The sequence below is a fragment of the Calonectris borealis genome, chromosome 10 (genome assembly GCF_964195595.1).
Source record: "Calonectris borealis chromosome 10, bCalBor7.hap1.2, whole genome shotgun sequence".
NCBI lineage: Eukaryota > Metazoa > Chordata > Aves > Procellariiformes > Procellariidae > Calonectris > Calonectris borealis.
In genome coordinates, this window is record NC_134321.1 from 4,907,541 (window position 1) to 4,924,845 (window position 17,305).

Here is a 17,305-nt window from a genome sequence, read left to right on the forward strand (position 1 = left end):
GAGCGTGAGGAAAGGCCAGGCCCGAGGGGTGGCGGAGGCTCCCTCTGCCTCCCCCCGGGCCGGAGACCGCTCACTCATCGGTACTACGCACTCACGCCTCTTCCGTTTTTGCTCCCTTCCGAAGGCGGGCAGCGGTGAGAGGGGCGGCCCGGGCGGGAGGCGGCCGGGCCGGGCCGGGCCGGGGCAGCCCTTCAGGGCGGAGCTGGTTCCCGCCCCGCCGGCGCTGGCTGCGCATGCGCGCCGCCCGCCTCAGCGCCACGCGCGCGCGGTGAGGGCGGGCGGCCGTGTGGAGCGGGACGGCGGCGCGGGCGCGGTGAGTGGCGGCGTGATGGCGGGCGGGCAAGCTGCCTCGGCAGGGCACGACACAGCCTGAGGGGAGCGGCGCGGGGCTCTCCCCGCTGCCAGCCGCGTCCTCCGAGGGCTCGCTCCTCTCAGAGGCCTCGCGGGGGGGGGGGCGGTGGCGGCGGTTCGCGGCCCTCGGCGTGTTGCGGGTCTGCTGGTGGGAGCCCGGCTCGTCCCTTCCCTCAGTGCGTCCCCGCGGTCTTAGCGGCTTCCCCGCTTGTCCCGCGGTCGGCAGCGGTACAGCCGACGGGCTTCCTTCTTGCGTGCCCCGCGGTATGGCTCGCAAGTCGGCCTTTGACCCAGTTTACCGAGCAGCGGGGGGAAATTATGTCTTATTGTAGTGCCTTTGAGGAAAAGCAGAGCAAAGCGTTTGTCCCTTTTCCTGCCAGCCCCTTGCTGCAGCAGAAACATTTTAGTTCTGCTTGCTGGTGTTTTTTCGCTAGTGCATAGCGGTCTTTTTACAGAAAAGGCTGGGAAGCTTAATTATTTTGGGATACCTGATTTTAGATTGGAAGCAGCGCTGCTGGGGATTGAGTATTGCGTTGGTGTGGGATGGGTGTCAGCGGTTCCTAGGCTGTGGTCTGTGAAATACCTGGGGTTTGTGAGGGAACCTGCACATTAGTTTGGGGTCATTAATTTGTATCAGGCATGCCAGAAGTGCAGCACCGCTGAGAAGCTCAGAGCGGGAACAGCAGGGCTTTGGGGCTGCTGTGAAGTGTTCTGAACCTCTGAGTCGGGAAAATAAAAATGCAGGCTGGCATATCATCCTTGAAGGGTCTAAATGAGCTAGTGGATTTTTGTTACCTTTTATACCATGTTGTTAGCGTGTGGTGTTTAAATAGGTAAGAAGAAAGTCCACAGAAACGTACATTGACTTGCAAGTTCTTCAAGCCAGGTATTTCCTACCTAATTACAACTCGATAAGCACACGGCAGCTTCTCAGCCTGGAAAGGGTGGGAACGTTGTCCTGGAATCAAGTGATACGGTGAAATGGGGAGTTTCACTTCTTTCATACTTCTCAATTGAGGTAGAATACCCATATGAATTACCTATATGAAAAAAATGGGTAATTGTTAATTTAGCCCTATTAATGGTTAATACTCCATGTTTGCTCATGAAGTTGTAGGAACAGAGATATGTTTAATAAAGATAACTCTGAAAGTCAGTGAAAAGAAGCTCTTTCCCAGATAGTAGTTCTGTTTTGCATTTTTTGGTAAAAATATTTTTGTCTTAAAAAGTTAATTTTCAAAAGTGTGTGGTCCTCCCATTAAAAAACTGGATTCTAAGTTAAACCTGAGGAGTTATCTTGCATTTCAAAGCTATTGAAGAGTCAGACAAGTTGTGTATCAGGTGAATGGTACTATGTAAATTCCTTTTCTCATGCTAAATATATATGCATGCCCATGTACATACATACATATGGTTCTGATGGATGTTGACCTAAAATGTCCTTAAAAACACTTGGTGAAGGAGATCCCAGATAGCCTCTAGATAATTTAATTCGGTTACAACTACTGTATTATTTATGTTTTCTTTGACTGAATCTTCAGAAGGAATGCGAGGTTTTTAGGATGTTTCTTCCAAGATTTGTGAAAACCCTGATCAAAATAGTAAGCATGTTTGCGTTGGACATCCTGAGTGTGTCAACTGCTCATGTTTAAACTGTTCAGACAGTTCTTGTGTGATGAGCCCACTGCGAAGGAGCATCTTTGTCTTACTGTGCATGTGCTGTCCCAGTGGCTTATGCATTAAATTTGACATGAAGAGCAGTATGCTTGGTGTATATGCTCAGATAATCTGTTTGGGGTGTACTGAATGTGTTGCTTGTATTCTGGCTAATATGTGTATGAATTATAAAATACAGCTCTAATTTTTTGAAAGTATTACTGTTTTTCAATATTTTCTAATAGTGATTTGTGATCAGTTCACTAATGAACTGTAGAGATTTAACATCTGCTATGTGTGAAATTATAAACAACAATTTCAAAAAGCTGCCAAGTTCTAGGACTGAATTTAGTGTGTTTTTTATGTGGAATATAGTAGGTGCTTTCCTGTGCTCCAAATGTCTGCATTCATTTATGTTCAATTGTTTCTTTAAGGTGCAGAGAGGTGGTACCTTCAAATTCTTGATAACACTTTTTTTTGTTTTGTTGCTGTTGTCGTGAGTGTTTTTTTCTTGAGCATGTGGAAGATAAATTTTGTGAGAATGTTCTTCTTACAGAATTTTGAAGAGACACTATTTGCTCTCATAAATTGGAAACTACAATAATCTTTTCTTGTTTTCCTGTTTTGATAGGGCCACACAGACAGTGGTTGCTTTTCCTGCTGGATTCATCATGATAACTCCAGCTTTTGAGCTGACCCAGGATCCGGATTTTCTTACAATAATAATCAAAGTACCTTATGCCAAAGCTTCAGAGTTTGATGTGTATTTTGAAGGGGAAGATTTTAAATTTTATGCTAAGCCGTACTTTCTCAGGCAAGTAGTAGAAGGATTTTAAAAAAATTGAACTTCATAAAATCAATAAAAGTCAGTAGAGAATGAACTTCATTTTGGTCCCTTCAGAACATTCCTCATCTGCAGCTCTTATGCCGTAGACTGCAGACAGCCCATTTTGTGCAAAGGATTTTTTTTATGGATCTGGCCTCTTTGGTTCTACGCATTAAATCATGTTAAAGAGAGTTTAAAGAAATACTTTTAAAATTTACTTTACAATAGATTTTTAATTGTAAAATGGCAATACAATTCTCTGGATGTATGCAAGTTGTGTAGAATAAGTGTCTTTTCCCTGTTGAGAGCCAGATACAATATATTTTGTGAAGAATGGATTTTGATGCACTCGTAATAACGTAAGGGGAGAAAAGTCATGTGAGTGGAGGCAGTAGGAAGTGAGGTTCCAGGTTGTATCTTTTCTCTAGATAGCAAGTTCTCCACTATGCTATAGAAAAAGAAGAGGCAATCTCAGTGTGAAAGTGTTAAGAGAACCTTTGGCATGTAAGAGCTGACAAGCTATTAACCTTTCTTATTTTCTGTTTCCTGTATTCTTGGACATGCTTCCCCTATATATATTAGCAGACCACAAGGGTTTTTAGTAGACTGGTAGAATGCACTGAATTGGTGATTCTGAATAAGCAGTACAAGAACTCTGGATGAGTTCTCATATCCTGTCACTGTGGGTTAGCTTAGAGTTTTTAAATTGCAGAAACTTCCAAGCGTTGCACGTAGTGCCAAGGGCATCATCTCTGTGGTGTCTGTGGCCTCCTCCAAGCTGGGAAACCAGGAGTCACAAATTTTCTCTATCTCAGATGCTGATCTCTTGTGCCAATAGTTACGGAAAAAGATTTTGAAGTACATGGGGATTTAACTGCATGACTTCCATTACTATCAAAAGGAATCATGTAGTTAAGTCCTTTGTGCTGCCTTTGGAATGTGCCTTACATTTTTATAGGCTGAGACGTTAAGTTGCAGAATTAGTCAGGTATTCAATGAGGCATCTAATTTTTTGCCCGCAGATTGACACTTCCTGGAAGAATTGTGGAAGATGGAAGAGAAAAAGCATCTTATAATACAGACAAAGGTATTAGTTAATGTTATCAGTGTATCTGTCATTAAAAATGCTACTAACTCTTCAATAATTTATGCTTTGCTGCAGTGGAATTGCATAGAACTTCAGTGAAGTATACGATACTGTAAATAAATGTAAAGTTTCTCCTATGTTATGTAGTATGAAAAAATCTTGCTCAGGATTTATTGTACGTACTTAGGCTATCCTTGAGCAGAAAGGACGTGTTCAGAACTGTCCTAATAATGAAAAGGTTATGTACAAGTCCTCTTCAAGCCCTGTGAGGGCTAGAAATGTCATTGTACCAAGATCATTAGTCTAGTAAATCTCCAGGGAAGTCAGGAAGTGCTGAGTAGAAATGAGATAATCCTGAGGCAGTCTCTTGGCTATGTCTTAAGAGAGAAGACATTAGCTTTTCTCCACGCCTTGAGGTGGAAGGTATTTCTGGAATAAAATATATACCTTCTGGAATTAATGTATTAATTAAAAAAAAAAAAAGGCAATAAAACCTGTAATTTGCTGCTTGCAAAGCCTTTATTATGTGCTTGACTTAAGACAATAAACAGATTGCTAAATGTAGTTTCCTGTGATCTTCTGTTGATTGCTTGATTGGTGGAAGGATTAAAAATGAAATAAAGCTTGTATTCTGTTGGTTTGTGTTTATACAATGTGAATCAAGAGACCACAACTGGTTAAATATTCTCTTTCATGCTTTATTATTAAAATCTTTAATTTTTGTGAAACTTGTGAAGTAATGTTAATACGCACAGAGACTGATGCATAATAAAATGCTACCTGCATGTGTCCCAGTTTCTGTGAGCCTTTTTCATTGGAGGGAAAAAAATGCATATTTTTGTTTCTCTTGGATATTTTAATGTAGTAACTATATTCTGACTTTCCTTTAAGGAACTTTTACGATTCGGTTACCTAAGGAGATTCCTGGCCAATATTTTGAGGGACTGGACATGCTGACATCTCTCTTAGCACCAAAGAAATCAAGATCAGCAAAACCTTTAGTGGAAGAGATAGGTATGACAAAACAATCTCGCCTATACTAGTGATACATGTACATAATGAAATAGTTATAAATCTACATAGTGATATATGTAGAAAAATACAGTATTTCTATTATTGTCTAGTCCAAGGTACGAGAAGGGTGTGAATGAATCTGGAAGTATGGATAAGTATAGAAATAAATGTGTTGTAGGTGATATACATGTCATCTTTATAGGCTTAGTTATGTTTACATTTTTCCAAAATGTGCTTAACATATGCTAATCCTCTGTAGATCTTTGTACCCCTCTAGTGGCTGTATAATACACATGCATTTGAGTCTTCTGCCTCCTGTAAATTAGCACAACTGGACTTTTAACTCAAATGGTAGAAGCTAATTAAAAGCACAGGTTCTAGTGGATGACTTGCTTAACATCAGTATTTAACAGACAAGAATGTTTGACTATCTGTGTTTAATTTTTCAATATCTATCTTAAATTATTGATAACATCACTTTTCTCCTGTCAGGGTTCTCTTAGCATCAAATTCTGATCTTGTTGAAATCAGTGGAACAATTATTTTAGTCTTTGAGGGAATACAGTTAAAAACTTCAGTGTTCCTGGTCTTCATTTTTGAAAGTTGGAGAATTTGGAGCAGGACCTATGGATTACTGATGTAAGCATCTGCCCATATGACCCAGTGTTGTATAAGATTTCTTAAAAGATGTGGTAAAATGGGAAAGGCTTATTGTGTTATCAGTGTTTGCCTTTATATTAAATCATATATATTTTCTGTGTAATGATTTTCTTTCTCTGACCATGTGATATATGCAGCTGCCTCTGCTGAGTTGTCTGAGGAGGAGGAAGAAGAATTTGACTGGGAAATAGAGCAGACCCCTTACGAAGAAAGTGCAGAAAGCACTCTACCACTACAGTACCGTTACGGATTTGGGAATTTGCGGTCAGGGGTGTTCCAGCGGCTGCAGGTAGATGCATTTTTGTCTTTTCCTAATCACAAAAGTTCTGCGTGACTTTCTTGTTGGGTAGGCTTCCTGGCTCATTCCACAGTCAGGAGGGGATCATTAGGTAACTGTTCTCCATTATCCCATTCTGTGACTGAGAACATTCTACTTTTGCATGTAGTAAGTAGTACAGGCAAATCCTTGTTCCTGCAGAAGTAGGGGGTGGTCGAGACTGAGTTAATTGTGTAGCAGAGTCAACAGGCTGGTCTGTTGCTGCAATAATTTCAGTGTCAGAGGAAAGGGCTGAATGGGGTCGTTGGTAAAAATGGCCTCTGCAGGTGGGCTGCTGTCATCAGCATGGTTCAGCTAGCTTGTGAAGGCACGGAGAAAAAGGCCTGTATGAAGCAGGCCACGTGCCAGGTTAACGCTTTTGCTTTATGTTTGGTATTGTCTTCTATTCTGACTTCAAACATATGTAACATCAATGTACAGTATATTTCAGATGCCATGAATTTTAATTTATTTTTAAACTAAAAAGAAATTACTCAATTAAAAAAATATGAAATAAAGCTGGCTAATCCTGTTATGGTTGTTGTATTAACATTTTTTTTATTGTAAAATTCATGGTAATTTTCTCTTTGTACTTTTTATTTTAGACTTGATTTTCTCACAGGACAATAACTTTTGAAGTGTGCACTTTTCAAGGTGTCTGCCCACCTGATATCTGTGGGATTTACTAGGGTTATGCTGGTGCACTGAAATTTGCTTTTGTGGATTAATTGGTAGAATAGGAGCTTTAAAATGCGGTTACTTTGCTCTTGTGTGTTCAGCAGTTTCTTTAATTCATTAATAGATTGAAGCTAATCTACAACCTATAGGATGCTAGGTAGTATAATAATATTCATAGTATACAGAGCTTTTATTAAAATAGTAGATGATAATTTTTTGTAGTGTTCTTACTCTAAGCAATTTCAGTTGTAGCTGTTTAAAGCTACTTAATTATGTAACTTTGTAACTCATTATTGCATGAATTGTAGTATTTTCAGGGTTTGGAGCAGAAGGATTGATATTTATGGAGAAAGTATTTACATTCTGTTAGGATATATATACTGGCTTATTGCCATGAAATTAATGAAGAAGTACATTTCCCATCAGCATTAATGTACCACTACTTAATGATGCTTAAAAGGGTACTGTGATTGCACATTAATTAATGTATGGCCACTTCAGAGTGTGAGAGTAATCTCCGAAGTCGCAAGAACAGTATCTGTGGTTTTTACCTTGTCTTTGTTGTGGATGCGTGCTTTTGTTAAACATTGCAAATTTTATCGTAATGCAAAACAACCTGTCTGCCTTATGTTAAAATGGCCTGAATAGACTTCATAATATCATGAATTCTAAGGAGCTTCAAATAATTGAATTTCCTTGGAATTTTGATGTTTTATTTGCACAATGGAGCCTGAATTTGGAAGATTTGAAAGGGAGGTTGAAGAGCAACTAGGGATTTCAGTGTAATGCTGATCAGCATCCTTTCTAAACTCTTACTAAATAAATCTTGCATATCATACCTGTGGCTTGGTCATATAATTTTTGTTCCATTTGCAGGATGAACTCAGTGATGTTATTGACATTAAGGACCCAGACCAAACTCCTGTAGATGAACGTAGGAGGAAACGCCTGGCAGCTGAGGCTGCCAAGTTTGAGCCTGATCATTACCTGTGAGTATTGATTTACTTCACGTGGTCAAGTAAAAGTACCTCAGTTGAAATATATTCACTTTTTCTTTTAAAAAATGATTGGTTTTAATATCACTTTTGGAAATAATAGCTTTACTTTTTATTTGTCTGTTTCTTTGTCTCATCACAGCAGGCCTTAAGAGGGTATTCTTAAGTGTGATGCTGACGCAAGACCTTGCTTATCTGTTTTGGGGTTACTCTACTGTTTAATTACTGCTTAAGTCTGTATTCAAGCAGGGGCTGCTGTGAACTGTTGCAGAACATTGTTTCATAGTTCACCTCTTCAGCAGCAGGGGTTGTAGGTGTCAGAACTTTGTTTTCCCCTTGTGAAACAAGGATTACTGAACCATCCTGGTCTGTGAGGAAGTAAATTTGAGTTTTGAAGTTATGAAGATTTTGTCTAGGCCACTTTGTTTTTTGCCTTCATCACAAATCTTTTTTACAGGAGAATGAGGAAAAGTTCCAAAACAAGACTTTGTGTTTCTTTGTGCTTCATCCCGTGTAATGAAGGTGGAAATGATTTCTTTGTGCCTTTCATGTTGGAGTATTTCAGGTCAAGTTAGGTTCAGAAACTTCCAGATAAGTAAACTAAATTGAAGCCATGAGATCTATTAATACAGTGATTCCTGCAAGATCGATTTGATGGGAGAAGAGCGTAGTCCCCATTAGGGAGAATTAGTACTTGTGGTGTGTTTTGTCAGGGAGAGGTAGGCTTAACTCATTTTGAGTTGTTTCAGAAGGTATCTTTGCAAACTTGGAATTTTTTCCCAGTTAGGTGTTTCAGAGGCAGTTGCGTGTCTTTCTGTAGCACATAGCAATTAGAAAAGCTTTCTTGAAACATCAGTTGGAAGTACCTTTCACTAGAACTGAAGTAGTTCCTAACCTATAATGTGATGCAAATTACAGTAATTGTAAGTTTCCATCTTAGACCCTCTGTTCTAGCCTGGTAGATAAGCTACAACAGTTTAGTTTAATGGCTGTGTTTTGGATGCTTAGAACAGATGATACCAACCTGTCTTCAACAAAATTGTTTTCCTGTGTACCCTGATGAGAATGGCAGCTCTGGGAGAAACGGTGGCAAGCAGAAGTGTTCTGTTGCCTTCGAGGAAAATGTACACTGGCTGATATCTTTAAGTTACTTTATAAAGACACTGAAGGAGGGCATCAAAAAATCTGTCAGTGTGAGGGTAAGGCAAATTACGTTCTGTGTTCAGTAGACTGGGCAGATTTTGTATGATGATTAAGAAGGTACTAAGAAATTCCCTGCATTTTTTTCAGTTGTCAGTATTTATAGTATCGTTTGGTTTGAAGAAAAACCTAAAATGATAGAAGAGGAGGCTTAGAACTTTAGTATAAGTCCTCCCAGAATTACTGTATTGAGATTTTTACCACAGTGGCTTTGTGCTGAGATGGAGGTAATGTCTCTTCCAGAATTCACGTAGAACTCTTCTCCCTTGCTATAACATGCTTTTGCTTACCTAAAAGTCAGTCCCTATCCCTACTTTATCTTTGCCCTTCAGCTGCATACCCTTCTTCCCCAAAGTATACGCAGTTTTAAAGTGGGAGAGCTTCCCAATAAAATCAAGTTTGCTGCCAATGACATTCTCTGAGAAGTCTTCTCTTTGGAATGTTTTCCTTTAGATTCATCCAGAACATATCAGGTTTGTTCAACTTCATGTCATGCTGCAAGTTCATTGATTTCCTAGGCTTCTGGGTGGCTCAGGAAAGGTGGAGGACGTAAGGAAGGAGCACTGTAAGATAAGAGAATATTGCTTATGCTTTTAATAATGCTTATTTTGTGGTTTTAAGTCAAAGAACAGATACTGGTCAGGTTTGTTGTATTTCTAATGTATGGAAAATAGCCTGGGGCCAAGTCAGGTGTATTCTATGTATGCATTAAAATATACCCACATACACTATAAACTGAAATAAATAGAAAATGACTTCTTTTTTCCCTAGAGCTGATTTTTTTGAAGATGAAGCTATTCAGCATGTCTTAAAGTACAAACCATGGTGGGTTGATGCTCATAAAAAAATGATAGCCTTGCAGGGAGAGAATCATCAGGAACACGGCACTCATACATTTGGTGAGAACATGTATATATACACATCTGTTGCTTGAATGATAATTGCTGTGATGCCATGTTATGTTCTAGGTTATTGTTCTTAAAGGAAAAAGTATGGTTTTACCCTACAATTTTCAGACCTGTTCTTCTTAGAGGAGTATTCTGTTACTTCTGTCCTGAAAGAAAATTTTTTTCCTCTAAGGGACAGTTATATACTGATATCTTTGAGACAGTTGTGTGTGGAGCAGTTGACAGTATATTATAAAGTGGTCATTTCATCTTAAGCATTTATTTGTTAATTATGCAGTGTAGTGCATGACCTCTTTTTTGTCTGCATAAAAAATTTTGGAGATAACTGTTCATAAAGGCCATTCTAGATTTCAGGTGTCTATGAAGAAAAAGTTCCCTTTTAAGGGTATGCTGTAATCTTTAAGACTTCAAAGGAGCTGGCCAGTGTCAGTAAGTCATGGCATCTGAAATCAAATCAAACCTATCTTTGTGTAGTGATTGTGATAGCTAGAAAGTGGGTCCTTTGTTGCTGGTGCTTATGTCCTCTTTTTTTTCAGATTTTTCCAAGTAATTGTTCTCCCTTTCCTACTTTTATTTTCAATGGAAAAAATAGTCAAAACTGCTTTTTGTGCCCACTTCCAAATATGGTGCAGACACTTCTCAGCAATTTTTCCAAGAATCAGCTGTGGAAGACTGTACTAATATCAGCCCTTATCTCTGTTTGATGAACACATCTTCTGTAGGATGTTTTGTTTTATTTACACAGTACGATAGAAGTTCATGGCATTTATTACTCTACTGCTGGTTTTATGGGTCTCAGAGACTTTTTTTCAAAGAAAAATCTTTGTGTCCATTTAGAAACTAAAAGGGATGGTTTCAGGTTTAGTAGATGACCTTGTAACAGTACTGTTAACAGATAACTGAAATTACCTTTCTGTACACAGTGATTGCAGGGAGCGTTACAAGTTACTATTTTGCATATTCTTTTATTGTCCTGTGTTCATTTCCTATGTACTATGAAAATCCGGTATTACTAAAGTAGATAATGATAATTCCTTTGCCAGAGGTTCTTAACAAATATTGGTGCACTAATAATACCTGCACTTTCACATTTTCTACAGGAGAACAACAATGGAATTTGGGTAAATGTTGTGTATTTTACAGTGAATGTAATCTGATCTTCATTACTGGTCTCTTTTTTCAGCCTCTGAAGCCAGAATTGTTAATTATATCCATCATAAGCATTGGACAAAGGTACAAGAGGCTTGAAAATAGAGTAATGAGGGGTTCTTTTGTTTGTTTTTATCCATTTACTCCTTAGTAGATGCAACGCTGCTAAGGAAAATAATGAAAATGAAGAGCTGCGGGATGATTTTATTGATAAAGAATATTTTACTCCAAATTGAGCTTCCAAAGAAAAACACATACGTATGTTGCTGGGTTTTAGGGGCAACAACAACAGACAAACTACTCGAAAGCCCGGCAAGCCTGCTAATGAAAGTTACGCAGAAAATGGGGCTACATAAAGGATCATCTTTTCTCTAAACCATTTGTTATAGCAAATATGTGTTTAATAAGGATTATTAAAAAAAAAGTAGTCTGACCTTCATTTGGCTAAGTGAAGAGGCTCATGTAGTTTTGTGGATCTTGAGGAAATGTAAGCAACGTAAGAGGCTGTCTGGTGTTTGGATTATGTTAAGGACAACAACCCACCTTTTCCCTTAGAAGGACCTCAGTTTTGATAACATTGTTACTGCTGTTTGAATGGCAAGAGTGGCTGGGGATGGGAAGCGGCTGAATGAGGATCTGAAACCTTTGGAGGTTCCTAAACTGGAGTGAGTTGTGGTGAAACAAACCACCATGAGAGGGAGTACAGGTTCCACTTGAAGGTCTCTTATGAATGGAAATGCAAAAGGGCAGGAGGTGGGTCCAGGCAGTTGGACCTGGAATCTGATCATCAATAAGATGAGTTCCCTGTGGTTTTGTATTGCTTTTATGCTTTATCCAATCAAAGGGATGGTCTGGCTAATCTGAGTTACAGATTCAGGAATTCTTGCAAGCTGAGTGCAATTTGACTGCATATCTACATAATATGTATTCCAGCATGCATGCTTAGTAAGTGGAAGTGACACAGAAAAGGCACGTGAAAGAAACAAGGACTGTGCTAAGTGAAGGACCTTCTTTACTACTTGAGAAATTTTATGTCATTTCCACTAGAACTGGGGAGAAGTCTGACTGCATTAAGCCAAGGTGTGCTATACAGCTGGAAGGATAAGGAGGCTGTCACTGGTATTAGAGTGTGCTTGTAGTAAGAAGCCTTTGAACTAGTGCTTAGCTATAAAAAGCCAAAGGGTACTTGAGCACAGAAGCTCTAGGGGCGCAGATGTTATATATCTTGTAGTATGTTTCAAGGTGTTTTATGAAGTGATGTGTGGTGATTCTTTAAGCCTGTGTATGCATGTATCCCCCTGCAGCTAGGTGTGAGGTCAAACCTTTTTTATTACAGAAATCAGATACAAATGTCCTCTGTTTACTTTTGAACCTTTACTTTTAAAAGTTTAAGGGCATAAAGGAGGAGGGATTGAAAGCTTCATGCGGTTTCTTTCTATTGCTTATCGAAAAGAGGGATAAAATGAAAAGCACCCAGATTTCTTACTCTTCCTGAGTTCCAAATTCATGTCTTGTGTTAAGGAAAGTATCTAAAATAAGGTAATTTCCATAATCTTCCATGATGAGGACTTCCAAGCATACAGCTTGTAAAGAGACTTCAAGTTTTGGGGTGTTTAAAATGTGTACAACTGTTTTGTGTTGTGTAGGTGTACTGCCATGGCCAGCTTGCAGAAACATTTGTCTGTCCTGTGTGAAGGAAGGTTATGTTCTTGATTAAACATGTGCTGTCCAAAGCCATTACGCAAGAACATGGAAACTGAGAGAGATGATGGACATCGCATGCTCTCAGATGTGCAGCATCTCATACTGGGGAAGTCCGCTACCCTCAGACATGAAATGGTGTATCTTTTTAGAGGGTGGTTTATTAAAGGTAAATGACTGTTTGGCAGGATTAGAAGGTAGGAATGGTAATGTTAAAACTGATGGTAGATTGCAGTACAGGCTACCACAGCATTGGGGTATTGGCACTAGAATTTGACACCTTTAGAGTCCCTGTATTTTGTGCCCTGTTACTGCTGCCATTAGGACAGTTCCCACCTGCACAGTGTCATTGGGAACTGACTCCACAAGTTACTACATGGAAAAGTGAGTTTAGGTGGGAAAGTGACATAAAAATTAGCAGGTTGTTTAAAAGTGTATTTTCTTATTTAGAAACACTGAACCAAGAGAATTATTTTTTTGTTTCTTCCTTTTGCTGATTTATACTTAGGTACTTTTGGTTTTTATCTTCATTGGTTTCTTGGAACCAAAACCTTGATTACTTTTATCTTTATAATGTCTTCGGCTACAAGGAGTAATTAGAAATACAGATTGCTGTTTCTTTTTTTTTTCCCCTGTGTTGCATGGCATTACAATTAACTGAAGATTTTTTTTGGTTGATTACTGCTCTTACTTTCATCCCTGGTTATCCTCGCTTGTTTTTACATCATCAGTTTTTTTTAATGTCTCATTACCAGATTTTTTTTCTTTTTGGATCAACTCTTCTCATTAGCATTTAAAGTCTTCAGCTCTCTTCTGTCCTTACCTTGAATCTATTTTCATTTAACCTTTTTACTTTTTCTCCAGCTTGTGTGCATGGTGTGTGTATTTTGTCTTTTTTTAATTTCTTCTTTTATTGTCCTAAGTGTCTCTTCTTTCTTTTGTCCTTTTTTACATTTTACTGCGTATTGTCTCTTCTTGCCCTTTGTGGGTTTTTTGTTTGTTTATTTTCCCCCAGCCACCAGACAGCTAAGATTATTGCCGTTGCAGTGTGGCTGAGGAACCAGAAATACTAGAGAGCAGGTTTCACCATTGTGTTTTAGCAAAATATCATTTTCAGACTGGACATTTTCTAAAGCTGAAAGGCCCAGGTTTTGTTCACACTTATAATGTCTAATGCAAGTCAAGTAATACTCCATAAAGCCTAACTAATTACACAGCCTTTCCCATAAGGGAATAAAACTTTTGGAAAGCTCGATTTCTGCTGCTGCTGAAGTTTACATTAGAGTCTTGCTTCTACAGATGAAAGGTTTTGTATTTTGTAACAGTCACATTCAACTTAGTTAAAAGTTCATTTTTATTCTACTTCAAATTGCACAACTGTAAAAACTCCTTTTTAGGCAACACAATAATCCTCAAAGGCTCAAGCTGACGTATGTATTTAATATAACACTTAAATGCTCCAGGGATAATTTATTTTGTTTACGGTAACCTATCATGCTTACCAGTGGCCATTCTCTCTTTCTGATCTCTTTATAGAATGAAAAGCAATTTCTTTTTAAAGTTCCACCTTTCAATAGGACTCTGCGCAAATATATACCGTAACTGGTAGATTCATAAGTTTAAGATGAATCACTTACTTGTCTTTATTATCAGATTTCTGCAATTGTTCTGTCTACTGTTTTACTCAGTCTTCTGGGCCTCTGCAGCCTTCCTGGCACTGTTCTGCTGCAGAGCAAGTATTTTTCATGTGAGGAAAGATGGCTGTTTATTCATGCAAAATTCTTAACATATAAATGATAGGTCTCTATTGTAAAGTATCTCAGATTTTAAAAGGCAAGAACAGTAAGGCATGGAAGAAAGAATGATGGTTTTGATATGGTTTATGGGAACTGCAGGTTTGTTAAAGAATAATGACAAAAATTAATATAAAGGAAATTGCGAGATCCAGGAAAGACTGTCCAAGTCCAGTGACTTTATGGAGAATGCCTGGAGGAAGAAGGTCAGAAGTGATATGGAGGAAATGTGCTGTAAATGTTGATTTGAGAATTAGAGAAGGGTGGAAGCTTGACATGGAAGAAAAGATATTTGTGAAGGAGCTAAAATTTGAATGGAAGAATTGTAAAGAAAGGGGAGGGATGAACAAACCAGACTTGACTGATCATAGTTTAGAGTGAATATAGGTATGCAGAAGGAAGACAGCTTTGTGGGTTTATGACTTTTAGTTCCTTTCAGACTTCCTGAAGAACTGAGGCTCGTCTGATCAGTCTCCTTGACAGAGCTTTAGAGAGCCTCAAAGATGGCCACTTCCTACAAGTTCTGCAAAAATGGCCCCGTGTACAAGGCAAAGAGTGCTTTTATTGAATCTTCAGTGCCATCTTTTTAGATGTTGTAGAGTCCATATAGGAAAGAGATGTTATCAGCATGTCAGCGCTGTGGAAAGTTTCAGTAACCTTTCATACCTTATCAGATAGCAACGAATTCAAGCACAAGAGACAATCAATAGAAAATCAGCTTCGTTAGTTCAGTTCCTTGTTTAAGTTTACAGTATTATTATCAAGTGTTTTTAAGGCAGTATCCAGCACTGGGGGAAATGCTGATCCTGAGGAAAGCCTTTGGGCTTTCTAGTCAGAGTAGTGCTGCCTTTCCTCTTTTAATGTCATAGGAAGAGCTTGAAAAGAAGAGAGACTTGTTAGCTATTGATTTTAATCAGTAGCAAACTTTATTCCTGACTAATCTGCTCTCTGCTGACTGATCTCCTTTTTCTGGTGTTGCTGATTCTTTAACTTACAGGGATAGAAGTACACATTTAAAAACCTTAATATTTGAGCATAATATTTTAGTTAATGTTAAAAAAAAAAAGGGGGGGGTATCAGATCTGCTTAGTTATTTTCCTTTGAGATAGCTGTGGAATTCAAGACTTGGCTTGACAGGACCATAAGCCAAGGCTCTGCTTTCACCAGAAGGCTAGACCAGCTGATTATCAGAGGTCCTTCCTGACCTATACTTTTCTGTAATTTTCTGAGTCTGACCACTGAGTCAGCTATCTGTCTAGATAGCACACTTTATCTAAGTACCCCTAACACATTTAGAACCGTAAGTGTCATAGTAGTCTTGAGATACAGATCTTATACTGGCTTCATTTAAGTGATGTGATTGGCAGCGTAAAATATCAGTAGGACTGTAACAAAACACCCTCTAGCTGTCGGACCTCATCCTCCCCTTTAGAGATTAAACTGTACTTTATTGACAGTCAGGTACTGAAGGGCAATTTGAAATATGTTTATTTTAACATGAGGAATGTCTAGTTTAAAATAAGAAAAGGAGATGATTAAAAAGTAAGGGTAATCTCTATAATATCATCTAACAGTAACTTTGTATGTGAGATTAATTTGTCTGATTCCTTTAGACATGCATATATTAATACACATACTGTGGCTTGAAGATTTTGGCACTGACAAATGTACAAAACATTTTAAAATCAAACTTAAGGAAAACTTGCAAATTTAGTACTTGATAAGTAGCGGCCGATGCTGCTTTGCATTAGATTGAAATTAATTGTTGTACAGGTATTGTTAGATAAAGCATTGGTAATGCAAGTGTACAAAAGTGTACAAGCTTAATATAGCAGAAAATGTAATTACAATTTTACTTGTTCTGTTAATCTTTCAGTATGTACTTGTATTTTTGAATTGGGAAAACAAAGTAGGTGGTGGTTTTGATGTGTTAATAACGAGTTTCAGGCCTGGATAATTTCTTACTCAAAAACTTTAAGGAATGCATAGATACTTATTTGTAAAATCGAAGTATTTTCTCCAGAGAGAGAAATTTTATTTAGAACACCTGGCACTTTGCAGTGAGTTAATGAACATCTTGTAACATTTACCTTTGGGAATTGTCTAATCTACTTCTTGTTTGCTGTTGTGTAGTAGACTTGTAATTTCTGTGTTTATGGTCCAGTTGTGTATGTTATGATGCTTCAGAGAGTTTGCATTTTACAGGAAGAAAACTTTATCTCGTATGTTTCATGAACTTCACCAGGAGTTTCTTTGCTTTCTACTTAGAAGGGAAGTGGTGTTCACATTTACGTATTCCTCTAGAATGTGGATTTTAGGGAATCTAACAAATACTTGTTAGTGAAACTTTAGAGAGTCAATTTTTTTGCTTGCAGTGTTGGACTGTTTCTTATCTCTGATGATAAGAGAGGGTAATTTTGATCAGCTGTGAGACAAAAACAAACTTCAGGTTGCAGTCACTGATTAAGAGAGTGGATTCTCAGTAGTGGATCCAGTACTGAATATAATGAGTTTCTGAAGGAGAACAGTTGCATTCCTGATATGTGTACATCTTGGCTGCTAACTGTAGCAAGCACATTGAGGTGGGCCTGGAAATATGGGAGTGCTGGCATAACTGTTTAACAGGTATTCTGTCTGTGATAGATTCTTATTTGCTTTGAAGGAATTATTAGCTTCCTTGTAACAAACTTCTTTATTACTGTAGTCATCAGAAGTGATTTTAAGCTTTATGAATCTGGTCTACTGTAGTAGTCTTTGCTGACAAACTTTTGGCTGTTTGCTTTCCAGAATTTCTTTGCCATCTTTAGCTTCAATTTCACTTCTCCTCTTTAGTGCTTCTCTTCAGGGTGAAAGTGCCACTTGCACATGATTTTACAGTAAATTGTGTTGTACTCCACGAGAGGGTTTTCTAGTGAAAGCTAGCTGAAATTGGAAATGCCTTTTTTCTTTCCAATTGGACCTTCTTCTAACT

At 38.4% G+C, this 17,305-nt stretch overlaps 1 protein-coding gene across 1 annotated transcript in view; it reads left to right on the forward strand.

Moving 5' to 3' along the window:
- The first annotated feature begins 219 nt into the window (after nt 1-219).
- The window catches only part of SHQ1 (SHQ1, H/ACA ribonucleoprotein assembly factor), a 58,237-nt gene continuing 41,151 nt past the window's right edge, over nt 220-17,305 (forward strand). Inside the window, exons 1-7 of the mRNA XM_075158615.1 lie at nt 220-313; nt 2,639-2,821; nt 3,856-3,920; nt 4,812-4,934; nt 5,732-5,883; nt 7,465-7,577; nt 9,555-9,682. Of these exons, the coding sequence (XP_075014716.1) occupies nt 2,679-2,821; nt 3,856-3,920; nt 4,812-4,934; nt 5,732-5,883; nt 7,465-7,577; nt 9,555-9,682 (724 nt within the window). The 5' untranslated portion in view covers nt 220-313; nt 2,639-2,678. The remainder of the gene's footprint in view (nt 314-2,638; nt 2,822-3,855; nt 3,921-4,811; nt 4,935-5,731; nt 5,884-7,464; nt 7,578-9,554; nt 9,683-17,305) is intronic.